Here is an 18,270-nt window from a genome sequence, read left to right as displayed (position 1 = left end):
ATGACACTACAGGACGCACTCTTGTTGCCATTGGCTGGGTGGGCTGTCAGCTTTTGGTCCCGCCTCCTAGATTGCGTACTGCGGTTGGTTGGTTTCTTGCATCCGGTTGCATCAGCAGTCTGGGAAGCCGGTAGAGGGAACCGGGTGTGGAAGGCGTGGGACAGCGTGGAAGTAACGACAGATACTGTACACTGTAACTATGGCTCAGAGTATGACCGAGCAATTGGAGAAGCTGGAAGTGGAAGAAAAGGTAATGTAATATTAAAGAAAACAAAAGAGGGTAACGTGACATTAAGCTGTTATTATCTCTTCTGTATAGACCTGGTTGGGGTTATCTGGATACTACTGGTATACTGATACTGTATAGTATGGATACTACCGGTACATTGTATAGCGCTAATACACAATAAAGGACTGGCAAACTGACTAAGAGTGATCAGTAAGGATTTCTTATGTCTATTTAGGTAAACCTCCTTGTAGAATTGGTTCCATGGGTGAATCTGTAATGAGGTAACTATTACAGTTGTTGAATCTTGACTTAGCTGCCCCCAGGAAAATAGTAATATGTAAAAAATAATCTTGTTGAAAAAAAACAGGAAGTAGTATAAATACAGAAAGTTCAGTTTAAATGAGAATTTGAAGAGAGGCTAGCCAGAGAGGCAATGTCCCTGACATCGGTGCCAGGCAAAATGGTAGCAATTATTATAAAGGACAAAATTAATAAGCACATAGACAAACATCACCTACTGTGATAGTCAGCATGGCTTGAGTGAAGACAGGGCTTCATTCACCAATTTGCTACTTTTTTTTTTTTAAAGTATGAATGAACATGTAGATAAATGTGAGTCAGTTTCTAGTATATCTGGATTTTCAGAAAGCTTTTGACAAAGTCCCTCATGATAAACACTGAGAATTAAAAAGCTATGGTGTAGGAGGAAATATTCTACTGGTGAATTGAGAACTAGTTAAATAGCCAATTCTCTCAATGGAGAAAGGTGAAAAGTGGAGTGCCCCAGGGATCTGTACTGGAATTGATGCTTTTAACATACAGTATTTATAAATTGATGAAGTGATCAAATTTGCAATGACACAAAATTATTCAAAGTTGTTAAAACATGTGTATTGACAGGCATATGGGAGGATCTCTTAGGGAGAGGAGGAAATAGAGGCCAAATGGCCCATCTGCAGCATCCACTATCTTCCATCATGTTTCTGGGTTTCTATACTGGATATAAACTAGGCTCAAAGGCTGAGCCTTACATACACACTTTTTCTATCATCAGATTCTCAAAGAAATTCATACATGAAAATAACAAACCTACCAAGCAAATCTTAAATTTACTTGAGGACTTTCTCTGACTTCTGATTTAATGGCAGATAGATAGAACCTCAGCAGCCATCTCAAAATGAGGACACATTACTCAAATGGTACCCATCTCCAAGTTGGTAGTGTCTTGAATGTAGGAGCATACTGGGCTAGTGAGGGTCCAGAAAGAATCTTTGCATATACTTTACACACACATGCAGTTATGCGATGTTATAAAAAAATTTCTTTTTGTAGAATGAGCTGTTAAACACAGAAAAAGCTTTTTAAATTTAACTCCAAAGTAACTGTATCTCCCCATTTCTCTGGTTGTTTCTAGAGGAATAAATATTTAGTCTCATAGGACCACACTCAATAAATGGTGCCTAAGTTTGGTTGCCAAGAAAAATAAACACATAGTGCTGTTCTATAAAGGACACGCTGAATTAAGCATTCTTTATGGAATAATACTTAGGGCTCCTTTTACAAAGGTACGCTAGCGGTTTTAGCGTGCACGCTAGTTGCTACCGCCTCCTTTTAAGCAGGTGGTAGTTTTTTGGTAGCATGCACTAAAAACGCTAGCGCACCTTCGTAAAAGGAGCCCTTAGTCCATTTCCAGTCCCTCGTCGTGGCTCTATTATTTGTGCCTGATATAAAAGCTGGTGCCCAACTCATGGCATTTGGTTTTAAGTTGCGCACAAGGGATTTAGGCACCTGGGGTGTTAGAATAGGGCAGGGGCAGATACATGTACAAACTAAATAATGCCAATTAACTGCATGATTAACAACAATTTATTGCAATTAATTGGCCCATAAGGTAATTAATTTGTGCACGGATCTCTGATCTGTGTGCAAATCTCGTCACCAAATCCCGGTATCAAGTATAAAATCTGGGGGATTGTTCTTATAGTGGAGGCATGCACCACTTTTTAGTGATCCTCTTTTGAACTGTTTCCAATTTCTTTTTGGAGATATGGTCTTCAGAGCTCTACACAGTATTTAGGTAAGGTCTTGCTAGAGATCTATGCAGAAGTAATATAACTTCTCTTTTTAATAATAGTGATACAGAACTTGAGCAACCAGAACTCTCAAGCAACCAGCAAAAAAAAAAAAAAATCAAAGAAATACTGTAATCCTATATAATAAAATGCTAAGCGCGCATGCGCACTCTTACCCCGTATTCCCTGATCTGTCGGGCTGTGGCAGGTAAGAGTACTCATGCGCGCATCTAAGGACTGGTGGCAGGTAACACGCCGCGACTCCCCCCCCCCCCCGCCGACCCTACCCAGCACACCAGAAACCCCTGTTGACCCTCCCAGCAGACCCTCCCACCGCTAGACGGCCGACAAACATCGCAGCTCCAGCAGCGTCCCAGGCACAGTAAACACGCTGCTTCGTGGTCTTCTACTGGCCTAATTTCCTCTGCCACGTCTCTGATGATATCTTCTGCCACGTCTCTGATGATATCATCAGAGACGCAGCAGAGGAAATTAGGCCAGTAGAAGACCGCGAAGCAGCGTGTTTACTGTGCCTGGGATGCTGCTGGAGCTGCGAGGTTTGTCGGCCATCTAGCGGTGGGAGGGTTGGCTGGGAGGGTCAATGGGGGTTTCTGGTGTGCCGGGTAGGGTCGGCACGGGGGGGGGGGGAGGTTTAAAAACATGAAGCTCAGGGGGATGGGAGGCAGGCAGGCAGGCTGGCATCGGGGGGAGGGGGGTTAAATGGAAACATGCTTCTCAGGGGGATTGGAGGCAGGCAGGCTGGCATCGGGGGTGGGGGTGGGACAAAGTCTGGAAGATAATGATGGGGACATAGGAAGGAGGCACTGGGGGCACTAAGGACATAGAAAGAGGCACTGGGGGCATTAAGAACACAGTACGCAAGCACTGGGGGCATTAAGGACACAGTACAGAGGCACTGGGGGCACTAAGGACATGGGAAGGAGGCACTGGGGGCATTATGGACACAGGAAGGAGGTACTGGGGGCACTAAAGATGTAGGAAGGGGCATTAAGGACATAGGAAGGAGGCACTGAGGTCACTAAGGACATAGGGGGAGAGACAGACAGAAAAAATGACAGACAGACAGGTAGCGTGCAAGGAGAGAGAGACAAAGAAAAAAAACCCAGACAGACATCTACTCTAGCACCCATTAATGTAACGGGCTTAAAGACTAGTACTTTAAATAAAAATGAAAATAAAATAATTTCTGGAAATTTAAGGGCTCTTTTTACAAAGGTGTGCTAGCGGTTTTAGCACGGGCTCAAATGCCATGTGTGCTAACCGCTACCGCTACCTTTTAAGCAGGAGGTAGTTTTTCAGCTAGCGCACGCTAATCATGTGCGTGCGCTAAAAACGCTAGCGCACCTTCGTAAAAGAAGCCCTAAGTATAAACCTAGCATGCCTCACCTGAGTAAGCCCATGCTTTGCCTACTACATGTCTGGTAGCTTTCTGAAGAGCAGAAGGAAAACAATGAAGGTGACTGATTGGTGTTTAATCTCGTTAACAGCTGGACCTGGAAAGGCCCATCGGTCTCTTTCCCCACCCCCACCCATGTAGCCCCCCCAAAGTCCTCTACCTTAGATAACCATTAATAAAGTCACACGACAACATCTTCGAAAAAATAGTCGCAGCTCTTTTTATTATAACAACAAAATAACATCATTATAAACAACCATCAAGCTACCACACCACTACATATAAACAGCTTTTTGGCCCTGTGACCCCGCCCCTGTCAGCAAGGGTCTGGGGGGTGGCAGGTGACACCCTGCCCCTTTGGTCAGGACACCGAAGGTAGCTCGAACCCTGCCTGCAACTCCTGAGCTCCCAACCCGGGGACCAACCACCCCGCAAAGGGAGGGAGGGCGAGAAAGCCGCCGCCGAGGACAAGAAGAGACCCGACATTCGGCAGCTGCTCGCTAAATACAGGCCCGCCCCAGCGTCCTGCCGCTAACCAATCCTGCAGCTTTAACCCCGGCAGGACGAGCTCTAGCCTATCCTATCTCCCCATTCTTCCCTTAACCCTCCTCCCTCCCATCGAGAGCCAATCCTGACGGGTCGACACGAGGGCCTTCCAGCCCCATGTTACTGACGCCCATCGAGATTAGCGCTCAGGCTAACTTTTATTGAATATAAAGACTCGACACGATTGTGTTTCAGCACCAAGCATATACATTCATTTCTTTTCTCTCTCCTCTTTTTATCTGATTCAATTTGATCCAACTGGATGTGTAAATGTATATTCATGTTTTGATATGTATATGTAAATTTATATGATTTTATCATATATATATATATATCTTTTTATTATTATATATTTTTTAACATTATGTTTGTAGACTCCTGAGACAGGCCCGGTTGGGGCTAAAACATGATCGTGTCAAGTCTTTATAGTCAATAAACGTGTTCAGTCACCCTCATTGTTTTCCTTCTGCTTTCATGCCCTGTGAAGGTAGTATCTCCTGCATTTTCTGGAACAGTTTATGGTAGGGTATAGTATTAGTTAGGCCTATTTTTAATAGTAACTTTCCAGCAACCAGAAACTACATTTATCCAGCATCTTCCAGTCCCCAAAGGTGTCGGTTAACTGAGAGTCTACTGTACCTCTCTTTATGCATCTGAGCAGGGATATTTAAATTCATTTGGGAATTACTTGCTAGGGACAAAATGTGCTTGTCGAATATCCTGTACATAAGAACATAAGATTTGCTGCTGCTGGATCAGACCAGTGGTCCGTCGTGCCCAGCAGTCCGCTCATGCGGCGACCGTTAGGTGAAAGACCAGTTCCCTGTTTGAGTCTACCCTTACCTGCATATGTTCTGTTCCAGTAGAAAGTTATCCAACCTTTCCTTGAATCCCTGAAGGGAAACTGACCAGTTTAGTTAAAAACTCAGGTAGGATAAGGAACATATGATGCCATCAACCATTTTGAAAGCTCTCCTGCCATGTGAAAATTTCACTATCGAAGAAGGAAACTAGGCATTGTGAAATACTGTCACGTTTCCTTGTTTCTCTTTGTCCTTTTTTTTTTTTATATATATAATCCATTGTGCTCACTACCCAGTCCTGATTATCACTGAATTATGATTCAATGACTGTAGCCATATCAGTTGACTTTCACTAAATTGTTTTCTAGGCCATTGATTTTATCTCATGGGTGCCAGTGCTTGCATTAAACTTGGGCGTTAATGTCCTTATTCTGCTGGTATTAATGAACTCTTCCATATGTATATTGCCTCCTGATTCCCTAGTGGTAATACTAATGCATATGCAGCTGAGGATATAATCAAAATTAATACTGTGTCCGCCTTAGATAATTAGGATGTGATTCAGGGCTTAATTTCTAAGTGAACAGTCTGGAATGCAGTTCTGCCATAATTTTCAGACTCAAGAGCAGCATGGGTGTTCTGCTTCTGGCCCTTCCAAGCAGCCTGCAGGAAGGTGGTGGTCTCTGCTCTTCCTCTTGGTCCTTCCTATCTGTTCCTTTCTTTTCTGTTTTTATTTCTACATTGATACTGAAGTATATATTTTTTCACTTAGAAGACTGTTATGATAAGGCACTACACATTGAGAATCAGGTATGCTTACAACTTTTGCATTGCGGTCTGATGTTTTTACATGTTTATTACTTATATTGACTATCCTCTTTTAGCGCTGGCAGCGGTGGTAACTGCTCCGATGCTCGTAGAATTCCTATGAGTGTTGGAGCAGCTGCTGGTGTATGTTCTTGTACTATATATATTTTTCAACTAATTATGCTTTAGCTGGATTTAGCAGTAATTATTTCCCATTTGTGCTTCTAATTGTTAGTACTTTTTAAATATTACATAGTATTTATAAGTAATTAGGCTTGAGCTGGCTTTAGTACTGAATTATTCACTCATTTGTTAGACACCTTTAGAGGTAACATTGCAACATATGCATATAATCACTGCTCCGTGTTCCAAACAGAGAAAACAATGTCATTACAAAGAGAAGTTACACTGTTGCAATATATGTTTCTCTTCATGAAACTTTGGTTTCATTTTGTAACTACAACGGGTGTTTCCTACATTTTTTATGTTTTTATGATGCCTCCTTAAAAATTTGTTTTATTAAAAAAAAAAAAAAAATTGTATATGTTATGCTTTTCTGTCATGGTGGTTTGTTTTTATTCGCCTTCCCCTCCCCCCTCATTTCCTTTCCCTTTTGCTTTCTCATTATCTCCCCCACCACCCCTCCCCTCTCCTTTCCCCATTTTTTTCCTCTTCTCATCCCTTCCCCTCTTCCCCTTTATCCTCTTTTTTTAATACAATGCTTGCATTTTTCTTTTGTGTTACGATTACTTCGCGGCCTTTCATGTTTTTAATTTGGTTCATTCTTCTGATGTATTTCTTGTATGGTTTTACAAAATTATGTTTATATTTACGTTTTGAATGGTTTTACATGTATTTTCTGTATTTTTGATATTTAATGTAATTGATTGAAAAATAAAGACGTTGAACACCACAGGTCACCTTCTCTGTTTTCTTTTGGTCTCTGCTCTCCTCTAGGTTCAATCTGCTCTCAAATCCAGCTCCTCTTCTGTTGCTGCAGGCTGGCCCACTCCTCCAATGGCTCTAGAGTTCTACTTTCTTTTTGTCTACAAATAAACCCCGATTTGATTACTCATCTTTCCAAACCAAGAACTCATAGATCCTCCTTGTAACTTGCCCAGTGGTGACAAGGAGGGTCAGTGAGAGATGTGGAAATGGAATCCTAGCTCTAATCCCTAGGCTACACCTGTCCAACCTTGTGTCTTATTTTTCTATCTAGGAATTGCACCAACCTCTACATGTTTGGGTCAGTTACACTTCTGCTCCAGCTGTTGAAAGTTAACTGGACATTCTCATTAAGTATTTTCTAGTGCAGTGTAGAATTTATGGTTCCTGAGGCAGCAAAGCATTCTCACTGTGTTAGGTGCTATCGACTCGTGTTTGAGTCCTAGTAACTTGAATTATAGATCTAAAAAGAAATAGATTTTGTGCTAGTCTAGTAAGAGGTCTTCCAGTGACATCCCCATGGTTGTTTTCAATGTGTTCAGCCATCTGATTGCAGGTTGCCCTCTTCACCTGGTTCCTTTGATCTTTCCAAACATGATGTCCTTCTCCAATTATCTCTCTCTTCTGACAGTGTGACCAAATTAAGACAGTCGTAACTTCATCATTTGGGCTTTGAGTGACATAGCTGGTTTGATCTCTTCCAGAATCGATTTGTTAGTTCTTATGGCAGTCCACGACATGCAAAAAATCCTTCTCCAGGACCAAAGCTCAAATGAGTCTATCTTTTTTCTGTCTTGTTTCCGTAGTGTCTAGTTTTTGCATCCAAAATTGACCATTGAGAAAATGAGTGTGTGGATAAATCTGATCTTCGTTTGGAATGTTATTTCCTTGCTTTTAAATACTTTGTTGAGTCTTAATTGAAGAGTGCCAAGCAGTGGCATAATAAATGTGAGAGGCGCCCAGGGTGGTGGTGCCCACCCCCTTACCGTTCCGCCTACCTTTTTAATTTCTCCAGTGCAAGCAACATGCCCACATCGGTGTTGGCTCACCCTTTGACGTCACTTCCTAGGTGTGGGTCCCGGAAGTGATGTTAGAGGTAGCACCGATGCTGACATGGGCAGCAACCTCATGCTGGGGAAATAAAAAAAGGTATGGGAGAAGGCAAGGGGCATTCGTGAGGTAAGGAGAGGAGCGGGGGAGGGGGCGGAGAGGAGAAAGGGGGAGAGTGTGGCGCAGTGGTTAAAGCTACAGCTTCAGCACCGTGGGGATGTGAGTTCAAACCCACGCTACTCCTTGTGACCCTGGGCAAGTCACTTAATTCTCTCCATTGCCCCAGGTACATTAGATAGAATGTGAGCCCACTGGGACAGACAAGGAAAAATGCTTGAGTACCTGAATAAATTCATGTAAATCTTTCTGAGCTCTCCTGAGAGAACAGTATAGAAAAATGAACAAATAAATAAAATAAATAGTCGATGAAGCAATAGTATAGGGGCTTTTGATATTCTTTGCTGTTCTCCAATAACCATCTAACATTGGCAATAATGTCTCTTGTTCCTCAACCTTTCTGAAGTCAGCTTGAACTTCCGGTAGTTCTTGTATTATTTTCAGCAATATTTTGCTGGTTTGTGGAATTAATGCAATTGTTCTGTAGTTGCTACAGTCCTTGGCATCGCCTTTCTTCGGTATAGGTATGAACACTGATCTTTAATCGGTTGGCCATGGTTTTTCCTTGCAAAACTATTAATGCAGTTAAGTGAGTTCCATGATATCACCTTCGGAGCCTCTGATTAATTCACTTGGAATACTGTCGATACCAAGTGACTTTAATTGCTACTATGACTTCTTTAAAAATATCTGGTTCTTCTTCGGCGTCAGTTTCCAGTTCAATTTCCCCAATGTTATCCTCGTTGCCTTTTTTGTATAAATTTTCCATATATTCTTTCCATCTCTTTTTAACGCTTTAAGAATCAATCCATCAGGGTCTTTAAGCATCCGAACTGAGGTTGGAATTTCCGCTGCAATCTCTTAACATCCTGATACACTAATCTGTTTTTTCCATTTACGCGTTACGATTCAAGTTTTCTGACAAATGTCCTTAGGATATCGTTCTTTTTCTTGCCAAACTGGACCACTCACAAAATAGCCAGTTTCAATTTACGCACGAAGTGTATATTCAGTGGCACTATCTGGTTAAGTGTCACAGAATATACCCGTAGAGCAGGGGTAGGGAACTCCGGTCCTCGAGAGCCATATTCCAGTCGGGTTTTCAGGATTTCCACAATGAATATGCATTGAAAGCAGTGCATGCAAATAGATCTCATGTATATTCATTGGGGAAATCCTGAAAACCCGACTGGAATACGGCTCTCGAGGACCGGAGTTCCCTACCCCTGCCGTAGAGAATGACACGGGGACAAATTTGTCTCCATCCATTCTGAATCTCTCTGTCTCTGCTTCACCTCTGCAAGCTCTGTCCTCATCTGCAAAAGCCTCGCCTGGCCATTTAAATCGCTTTGAATATCGACCCCTTATGTAATTAAAATTGTTTGTCCTGGTGATTTCTTCCTTCAGACTCCACAGAATACATTCTGTATGTTATGCGGTTCATGAAACAGCTCCTCTTCATTATCTCATTCACTGCCTTTTTGAAGTCCTGCATTCTGCTGTTAGTTTTCAGCTACTCATTCTGTGGTGCCCTTAAAATTTGTGTTTAATTAACCTTCCCCGACTACGAGCATCTGCTTTACTACTGTGGTTTTTAAGGTGTGTTTGATCTCGCAGGTGTAATTTGTGGGACAGGTTAATTTTAAACCCTGTTGTACTGACTGTCAGGGTGACCTCCTCTAAGTTGCCTTATGTGTCATTGTTCAATTATAGGTGGGTTAGTAGCATTATTATTAATGCTCTTTCCTCCCTTTTGAAACCTCCCAGGAATCAAAACCGACAGCTAGATTTCCGGATGGTTTCTGAAATCTTGTGTTTATCAGCAGGAATTGAAAACTTATTTTTGAAAAGACTTGCAACAATTTTTAGGAGCCAGAGGAAAATTGGGCATCATAATTGCTTTAGCTGCTAAGTATACTCAGGCCTCGTCAACTCTTGCTTCAGGTCTAGGAGCTGCCTCCAAAATTTCCTTGCAAGAAAGAAGGTAGGTGCAGCAGTCTATGGAGGGAGGGTGGACTTGAGGCAAGAAATCAGAGTAGTAGCAATCCTTAAGGATGCACTTAGACTGTTTAGACCAAATATAGATATGTCACCAACAACATTTATGTGCCACTTGATGGGTTTTTGTTGGGAAGTTTTAAAATATCTTTTGCTATAGCAATTACTGCATAAAAAGCTTTTTTGGGACAATTCTGTTTAGGTTACTCAGGCGCCAGGATGATTCATAATGTATGGCGTGGCCTTTATAGAATATCAGTTTAGTTAGCACACATTCTGGGCCTGATTCTATATAATCTGCCGAAAAAAATCGGCACCAACTAGTAAAGCACTAAACACAATTCTATAAAAGTTAGACACACTGGTCCTTACTTTCAAAATACTGACATCAGGAGAACCTCTTCACCTTTTACGACATTTAATTCCTTATGCTCCCACTGGATCCCTTAGAACAGCCAATCGACACCGACTAACTGTTCCATCATAGCATAGTACCGGACATTGCAGATAGATACAGATTCCCCTTGTGTTTTTTCCCCCCTCCCTTTCTTTATTATTATAAATTGTAGTTGTATCCCCCTACCTAGGGTTACCAGATTTAAAGAAGGAAAAACCTAAAGACATGGCCCGCCCTTATCTGCCTCCAGCCCCACCCCCAAAAGTTGCTTCTCTTTTTCTTGACTTCCAGGCCACATCTGGAGGGCTTCCAGCATGCACGGATGCATGTAATGTCATCCGCGCATGTTTGTTGAAGGTCCTCCAGATGCAACCGGAGCTCAGGGCTTTCCAAAACCCGGACAAACTGCCAGATTAATGCGCCTGTTTAACTTTCAAAATCCTATATGGTAGCCTCCCTCCCTTTATCCCTCTTTCTTGGAATTCCTCAAACCCTAATACCACCAGATCCTCACACAAATTAAAACTATCCTTCCCCTCGCTAAAAGGCATTTCCCACACAGGAAAGCTAGGGACCTCCCTCCACTTCAAAATCACTGAGCTCTGGAACAACCTTACCTCCCCTCTTCGGAACTTGAGCTCTCTCCAAGTTTTCCGCAAACATCTGAAAACCTGGCTTTTCTCAAAAAATGTAAGTCTCCCTCCAACTTAAGAATCAAGGAAACTCTTATATCTTGGCATCCCAAGTCCTCTAAATTTTCTTCACACTTCTACCTCTAACCCTCTGTTGTAGTTCCTTCCTATTTCTCCTACTGTAAACCACATCGAGCTCTACGAACGTGGAGATGATGCGTTATACAAACCTAAGGATTAGATTAGATTAGATTATATTAGATTATGGAAAGTCTGGACAGTCTTCTAAAAAGAGGACATGTCTGGGTTTTCCTGGACGTCTGGTAACCCTACCCTTATCCCCCCCCTTTTAATGTTTGTGTCATTCTCACTTAACCCTTTTGCCTTCCCTAAAAAAAATTTTAACTTGTAAGCCACCGAGAAGGCTCATTTCATTTTGTGGGATAACAAGTCATTAATAAAACCTGAAACTTGAACTGAACTGAATCATGCTTATTACGGGCTTAGGCGTCATTAGGCATCCTAATTTATGCCAGGGTTTTCTTTGCCTAAATACCTGCATCTAATTCACAAAGAAGTGCCTAACTTGAAAACATGCCCACAATCCACCTCAGTCAGAGATAATAAGTAGTGAGATAAATGCTCTCAAAGTATACAAAATAGAGAGGTCAAAAACAATAACAAAAGTGTAACTAGAACCAAGACTTCTCTATATATGAAAGTCAAATATGAGTCTTAAATATAGGTGTTGAAATAAGGTAATACAATTTTCACATGTATGCCCACTTGTATGTGAAAATTGTATTACCTTATTTCAACACCTATATTTAAGACTCATATTTGACTTTCATATATAGAGAAGTCTTGGTTCTAGTTACACTTTTGTTATTGTTTTTGACCTCTCTATTTTGTATACTTTGAGAGCATTTATCTCACTACTTATTATCTCTGACTGAGGTGGATTGTGGGCATGTTTTCAAGTTAGGCACTTCTTTGTGAATATATAGAGAAGTCTTGGTTCTAGTTACACAATCCACCTGAACCACACCCACTTTTAGGTAGGTGCTAAAGACTATGTGCCTACTTTTTTATAGACTCCGTGTTTTTTCGAGTTAGGTTCCTAACTTTCAATTAAGTCCATTTCAAGCCAATTATCGGTGTCTTCCCTACCAATTGTATTTCCCTTTTCCTGTCCTTTCTTTCCTATCAATAATGTAGTTCTACCTTAATTCTTTTTGTTCCTGTTTTGTTATGAGCCTACTATTTTGGGGTTTTTTGTTAAGTTATTAGCATTGTTACTCACATTATGTACCCTTTTAATGTTCTATAAACCGCTAAGAAGTTTTGATTTGTCAGTATAACAATTTTTTTTTCTTATTCTTTATTCATTTTCAAATTTACAATAAGTGTAACAATATATCCAAACAAATTAACAATAAATATAACACTTAATAATCATCAATGGTACAAATTATATGCTCTTATCTCCCACCCTTTCTTATCATATAATCAACACCTTATACAATATGTAACAATAAATTTACCCTCCCCTCCCCCCCTCACAATCAAACTTGTAAATTTAAGGGAAAAAATAAAAAATAAAATGTCATCTTATCGGTACAATACTTTGTAAATGGCTCCCACACATCCTGAAATTTCCTGGAAAAACTGCACTGTATTGCAATAAATCTTTCCATTTTATATATTATATTATAGTATAACAAATTTTTAATAAACTTGGAAACTTTGGTTATATGCCTAACTTTGGGCAGATTATATAGAATTTGCTAGTGGGCATTGCTCCTGCCATTTTTTCTCAGCTGGTGGGGGTGGGGTCAGATTGGCAGGAGGAAGTGGGCATTCTTCCTGCCGTTTTCGCTGTTGCAGGAGGTCAGTTCCGGGGAAGAGGCTTTTTTTCTTCTAATGGGGCAGATATTGTGCATTTGTAACATGCATAGCATCTGTGCCCATTATAAAAAAAAAAAAAAGTTAGACAGGTAAGTGACTGGTCTTGACTTTTTATTGTGCATTTTGAAGCCATACTGCATCAATCGCTCTACTAGTTTACATGGCATTTCAATATTAATGAGCTTATTTGCATGGTTGGATCGGGGAATGAGCAATTGTGCAGAGAACTATGTGGTGAGCCATTTTCTGCATCGGGTAGGCAAATGCAATCATTGCTAAAGCTGTTAAAACAGGTTTAGCAACGATCACTGGCTTTAGTGCATCTAGGCCATAGTCCAGCGAGTATCCAGTTTTTCCATCCCGTCAGAAAAATAGGTTTTGTCACAATAAAAAAAAATATTTGTTTAACTTGATTTTTTGTTTTTTTTTAATCAAACTTTTCAAGCCACCCTTGTATAAGGGAATGTAGACATCTGTGCTCTTCTAAAGAATTCTAGTACAGCCTGTTTTTTTGTGGTTGTTGGAAGGTTCATCTTGGTTTCTTCTCTTTAGAAAGGCAATATGGAAGAGAAAAGAAAAGAAAGTGGAAAGAAGAAAAACAAAGAAGGATCTGGTGACGGAGGTCTGGCTGAGGTAAATATCTTGAATGATGATGCAATCTGTGGTATCTTTATTTACACTCAGAGCTGTTTATTGCAGTGTCTCTCAAACTTTCCGGCACACTAAACGGAGCAAATGTTTTTTGCAGCAAATTATAATTTAAATTATAAAATTGCAAAAACAAAAAAAAAATTGAAATTTGAGAGTTATTTATTAAAAGTTCTTTAAGCTATATATGGGTAATTGTAATAATGATGAAACTAAAGTTGATAAGATAGAATTGCTAATCAATGTGATGGATATGCTTATTTTTGAGTGCAAATTTAACTCAAAATGTGTCTTGATAGTCGACAAGCAAGCATGCATTTTATCATTCACCATCTGCAGTCGTTGCTCTTTTTTTTGTTTTAATTTCTGATTTTAGTGGGAGTTCATACCTCCTAAAAGGCATTTTGAAGTCGGGTATTTGTCCACTTGTATTAGGAACTCAAAGAATCTCTGTTGTGTTTTGGATTCAGTCAGTTTGTTGGTTCTTTGCCTATTCCTGAGTTGCGGTTAGACAGGCAGCCACTTTACTCAAAGCTGTGGGTAGATCTGGTTCAGTGGATATGAGTAGTTGCACAAGAAAAGACAGTGTTCCCCCCCCCCCTCCCTCCCTGAACAAACACCACCAAATCCCTCCCGGACCCAGAGGAAAGACCCCAGGCCTACCTTGTGGTCTAACGGTGTGCTGGTATCAAGGCGATTCTTACTTGTTCCTGCCCATGCTCTTTCAGTGACAAAAATAGCTGCCGAGACTTTCAGCAACAGTCTTGCGAGGCTACTCATAGTCATGCTACTCAAAGAGCATGGGCAGGAGCGAGTAGGAATTGCTCCTGCCCCAGTGTGCCACTAGACCACAAGGGACACAAGGTAGGCCTGGGGTTCTTCCTCTGAGTCCGCGAGGGGGGTTGATGGTGTCTGTTTGGTGAGGGAGGGAGAACACTCTCTTCTCTTGTAGGGGGCTTTCTGACAGTGGGGGGAAAGTTTTCTATTTCGGGAGGAGGGTGCTGAGAAGGGCTGATGGCAGTGGCGGCAGAAGCAGAGAAGGAACACTAATGGGATGGAGGCTGATAGGAATGGTACTTTGGGGGGGGGGGACTCAAATATAAACTAAGACCCCCCAAAGCAATCCGGATAATTGGACATCCAAAAAATCAGCTTACGGATAACTAGCCGCCTACTGTATATTTAGTACTTGAAATCTAGTACAGCAACTAGACCAGGGGTGTCAAACTCAAATCACATAAGGGGCCGAAATCTAAAACGCAGGCTAAGTCGTGGGCCGGATTTTTTATTAAGATACTTGCCCCCTCCTTTGCTGACGCGCAGTGTGGGCCCCAGCACCGGTGGCGGCTCCGATGCTCACAGGACTTCTGTGAGCGTCAGATCAATCGTCGGTACCAAAACCTACCCTGCGCACCAACAAAGGAGGGGGTTAGTCTTAGTAGAAATATAGGGATACAACCTCTCCAACCCCACGCCGGCTACAAAATAAATAAAAAAGACTTTTCCTCTCTTTTAGGTCCTAGTTCATGCTTGCTGTTCAACACCAGCTCTGGCAGGATACACATTTCAAATCTGACATATTGTAATGACAAAATAGAAAATAAAATTATTTTTTCTACCTTTTGTTGTCTAGTCATTTTGCTTTTGGTCCCAGTTTCTCTTTCTGATTTTGTCTATCTTCTAATTCTCTTTCCAGTGTCTGCTGTCCATTTTTTCTCCTCTTCTCTCTTGTTCCAGTCCCTGTCTCCAACATATTGATTTTTACTTTTCAACTTTTCTCCTTTTTTCTTTTCTACCTTTGTCCACTCAAATCTTGTCCTCTTTCTCATCCTTCTCCTTTTCAGCTACCTATCAATTTTCCATCTTCTCTTATTCTGTAGCTTTCCCATTTCCTATTTCACTCCTTTCCCAGCCTCCTATTTCCTTTTGTCTATCCGCCTCTCTCCTCTTGATCCAACATTTTGCTCCGTATCTTTTCTGTTGTTCTTCTTCCCTCCCTCCCTTGATGCTGAACAATGAGATGGAAGGAAAAAAAAAAGAGACTCGTCTTTCTCTCCCTTCTACCCCCAGGCCTAACATTTCTTCATCCCCTTCCATCTCCAGATTCAACTTCTCTCCCATTCTCTTCCCAACTGACCCCTATCCTATCTCTCCCCCTGTCTTCCTGCCTCCCTCCCCCCAGGTCCACCATTTCTCCCTTTCTCTTCCCAACGGTTCTCCCTTCAAGTAACTTTTTCCCTCTTTCTCCACACTACCCCAGGTCCAACCTATCTCCCTTCATCTCGCTCTCTTCATAGCCCGTTGTGCCTTTCCCTCCGATGCCGGTCCAATATTGCTGCCGTTCCGGGGAATCTGCTGGCCTCAGCGATTCGGGAGTGCTGTGAGTGGCTCCTCCTCCTGCTTTTTTGCCTGCCATGGTCTGTCTCCAATGACGCGCATTCCTGTTTCCACCCGGGTTGACTGCGGTGGATGGAGGGCAAGAGGGGGGGAGCCACGAACAGCACTGCCGAGACCAGCGGATTTTCCGGCATGGCATCATCGGACCGGCACGGAGGGGAGGACACGCTGGGCTTAGAAGGGGAAAATCGGGAATGTTGCCATGGGCCAAATAAAAGGCCAGATGAGCCAGATTCGGCCCAGGGGCCTTGTGTTTGACACATATGAACTAGACTGTCAAATAAGCATGACCCTTTAGCATTCTAGGCATCTTTAGGCTTTAATGATCACTGCAGTGCAAATGTGAGTGTGCTTTAGCAAGGTATAGGGAAGTGTTCAATCATCATGATTTGAATAGTTTTCTCCAAGGCTAATGTTTTATTTATGTGTTCCAAATACTGGTGAATAATATTTAAAGGATAATAATTTTTTGCTTCAGTACACCCTCTGGGAAATATCCTAAAATTGAAGTGCAGACAGCTACCTCCTCCTTTTGATGTAACTATACATATGAAAAAAAATCTTTTCACCTTAATCTGTTCCACAGTTAAATCCTTGGCCTGAATATATTGTAGAGCGTCTAGAGATATACAGTAAGCTGAAAGCAGAACATGATAATCTTCTGGCAGAGAGAGCTGCAAAAGAGAGCAAGACTATTAAAGTGATTTTGCCCGATGGTAAACAGATTGATGCTGAGTCCTGGAAGACCACACCTTATCAGATTGCTTGTGGAATCAGGTAGGATTGGCTCTTGCTTCAGAATGCACCTTTGTTTTCAACATGTTTCTTCTGTAGGAGGGGCCTGGTATTAATAACTACTTATGTGGGGACTACTCAAAAAAGGAGTTCATTAATAATAATAATAATAATTTTATTCTTCTATACCGCCAAAGCCGTAGTAGTTCAAGGCGGTTTACAACAAAGAAGGGCTGGACAATCAGCGAATAGGTACAATCAGCGAATATAGATACAATTTATATAAGTAAGCAGGATATAGGTACAATATATCAAGGTGAGCAGGATAACAGAGGAAGGCATAAGAGATCTTGGGATACAAGAGGTCGGGCATAAGAGGTCTTAGGATACAAATCGGTTAAACAGGTTTGTTTTTAATAATGCTTTTGAAGTTGGCATATGTTCTGGTTTTCTATTTTTTAATATTTTCTTAATTCTCAAGTTTATTTTAGATCCCTAACTATTGGTGGGTTGGGCCAAGCGTAAAGTCTTATCTTGTGTTTCCCTCCCCCCCTTTTTAAAAAAATTATTTTCCTTATCCTATGGTTTGGCTTTAATGTTACAAGAGGTTTGCTTATTTGTATTGGTTATAGTGGGTGCCTGGTGCTAACATAGTTCTTTTTTTCCAGTTTGAAGAGCTGCAGGATGCATAAATTCTGACTGTTAAAGCCACTGAAAGGCCACAATTTTGGGCAGTTTGAGGGTTGTGTTTAAAATTTTATATAGAGCAACACCCTTTATAACTTAATCATTCAAGCGGTAGCAGCCACATAGTAGGCATCCAGATAAGTTATCCATTTTTTCTAGAGCAATAGGTGTGTCAGTCTGGACAAGCAGGTAATTTCCCCTTAGCCACGAGCCTTACAGAAGAAATCCACTCCAGATTTTTTTCTGTATCCTTCCTACTTTAGAGGGTTTTGCTGCCACCTACAGCATTGTATCGCAAACTGTGTGCCACGGTGAGATTCTGGTTGTACTGTGAGATGCTGGTGAATAGGAGATGCGCCGGTGCCAGCTGACTACCTATAGGACATGTATGCCTCTCATGGTGAGAGGTACATCCTGTAAGCAGTAAGCCGGCGCTTCTCCTCTCCATGCCCCCCCCCCCCCCCACTGGTGTATCAGTTTCAGGGTTAGCAAGCTCAGGGCTCTGTCTGAGGGCCTCCGCGCGTGCACGGGCGTCACCATGACGACATCACACATGCATGTGATGTCATCACATCTACCTCCGCTCATGCCCAGAGGCCTCCAGCCATAGCTTGAAAAAGTTTGAGACACTGACCTAGTTTTTCCCTTCTGCGCACAAGCCTGAAGGAGTGTTTCTGTTCAGTTCTGCCTTTTTCTTTATTTTAGTTGGTTTTTGTGGCTTCTTTCTTCAGTTTTTGGTGCTAAGAGCTTCCCTGTGCAAGGGTTCAGCTCTGCCTGCATGGAGAAGAAGCTGACTGTGGTCTGCAGCTGACAGGCCAATCCCTTGTGGTACCTGTTAGCCAGCCTGCAAAAGCATTTTTGGAGCTCGGGCTTGTTCCTTTG

At 41.8% G+C, this 18,270-nt stretch overlaps 1 protein-coding gene across 3 annotated transcripts in view; it reads left to right on the top strand.

Annotated features, from left to right (window-relative positions):
* TARS1 (threonyl-tRNA synthetase 1) overlaps window positions 1-18,270 on the top strand; it is a 143,705-nt gene that overhangs the window by 18,323 nt on the left and 107,112 nt on the right. Inside the window, exons 1-3 of one of the 3 annotated variants that reach the window (XM_033933241.1) lie at window positions 93-250; window positions 13,474-13,554; window positions 16,553-16,743. In XM_033933241.1, coding sequence (XP_033789132.1) covers window positions 200-250; window positions 13,474-13,554; window positions 16,553-16,743 — 323 coding nt within the window. In that variant the 5' untranslated portion in view covers window positions 93-199. Of the gene's footprint in view, window positions 1-92; window positions 251-13,473; window positions 13,555-16,552; window positions 16,744-18,270 lie in introns of those variants that run through there. The other 2 variants (XM_033933225.1, XM_033933234.1) reach the window with 2 other exon arrangements.

Source organism: Geotrypetes seraphini, chromosome 1 (genome assembly GCF_902459505.1).
Source record: "Geotrypetes seraphini chromosome 1, aGeoSer1.1, whole genome shotgun sequence".
NCBI lineage: Eukaryota > Metazoa > Chordata > Amphibia > Gymnophiona > Dermophiidae > Geotrypetes > Geotrypetes seraphini.
The sequence above is the reverse complement of the archived record's forward strand: the minus strand, read 5'-3'. Positions and strand labels throughout refer to the sequence as shown.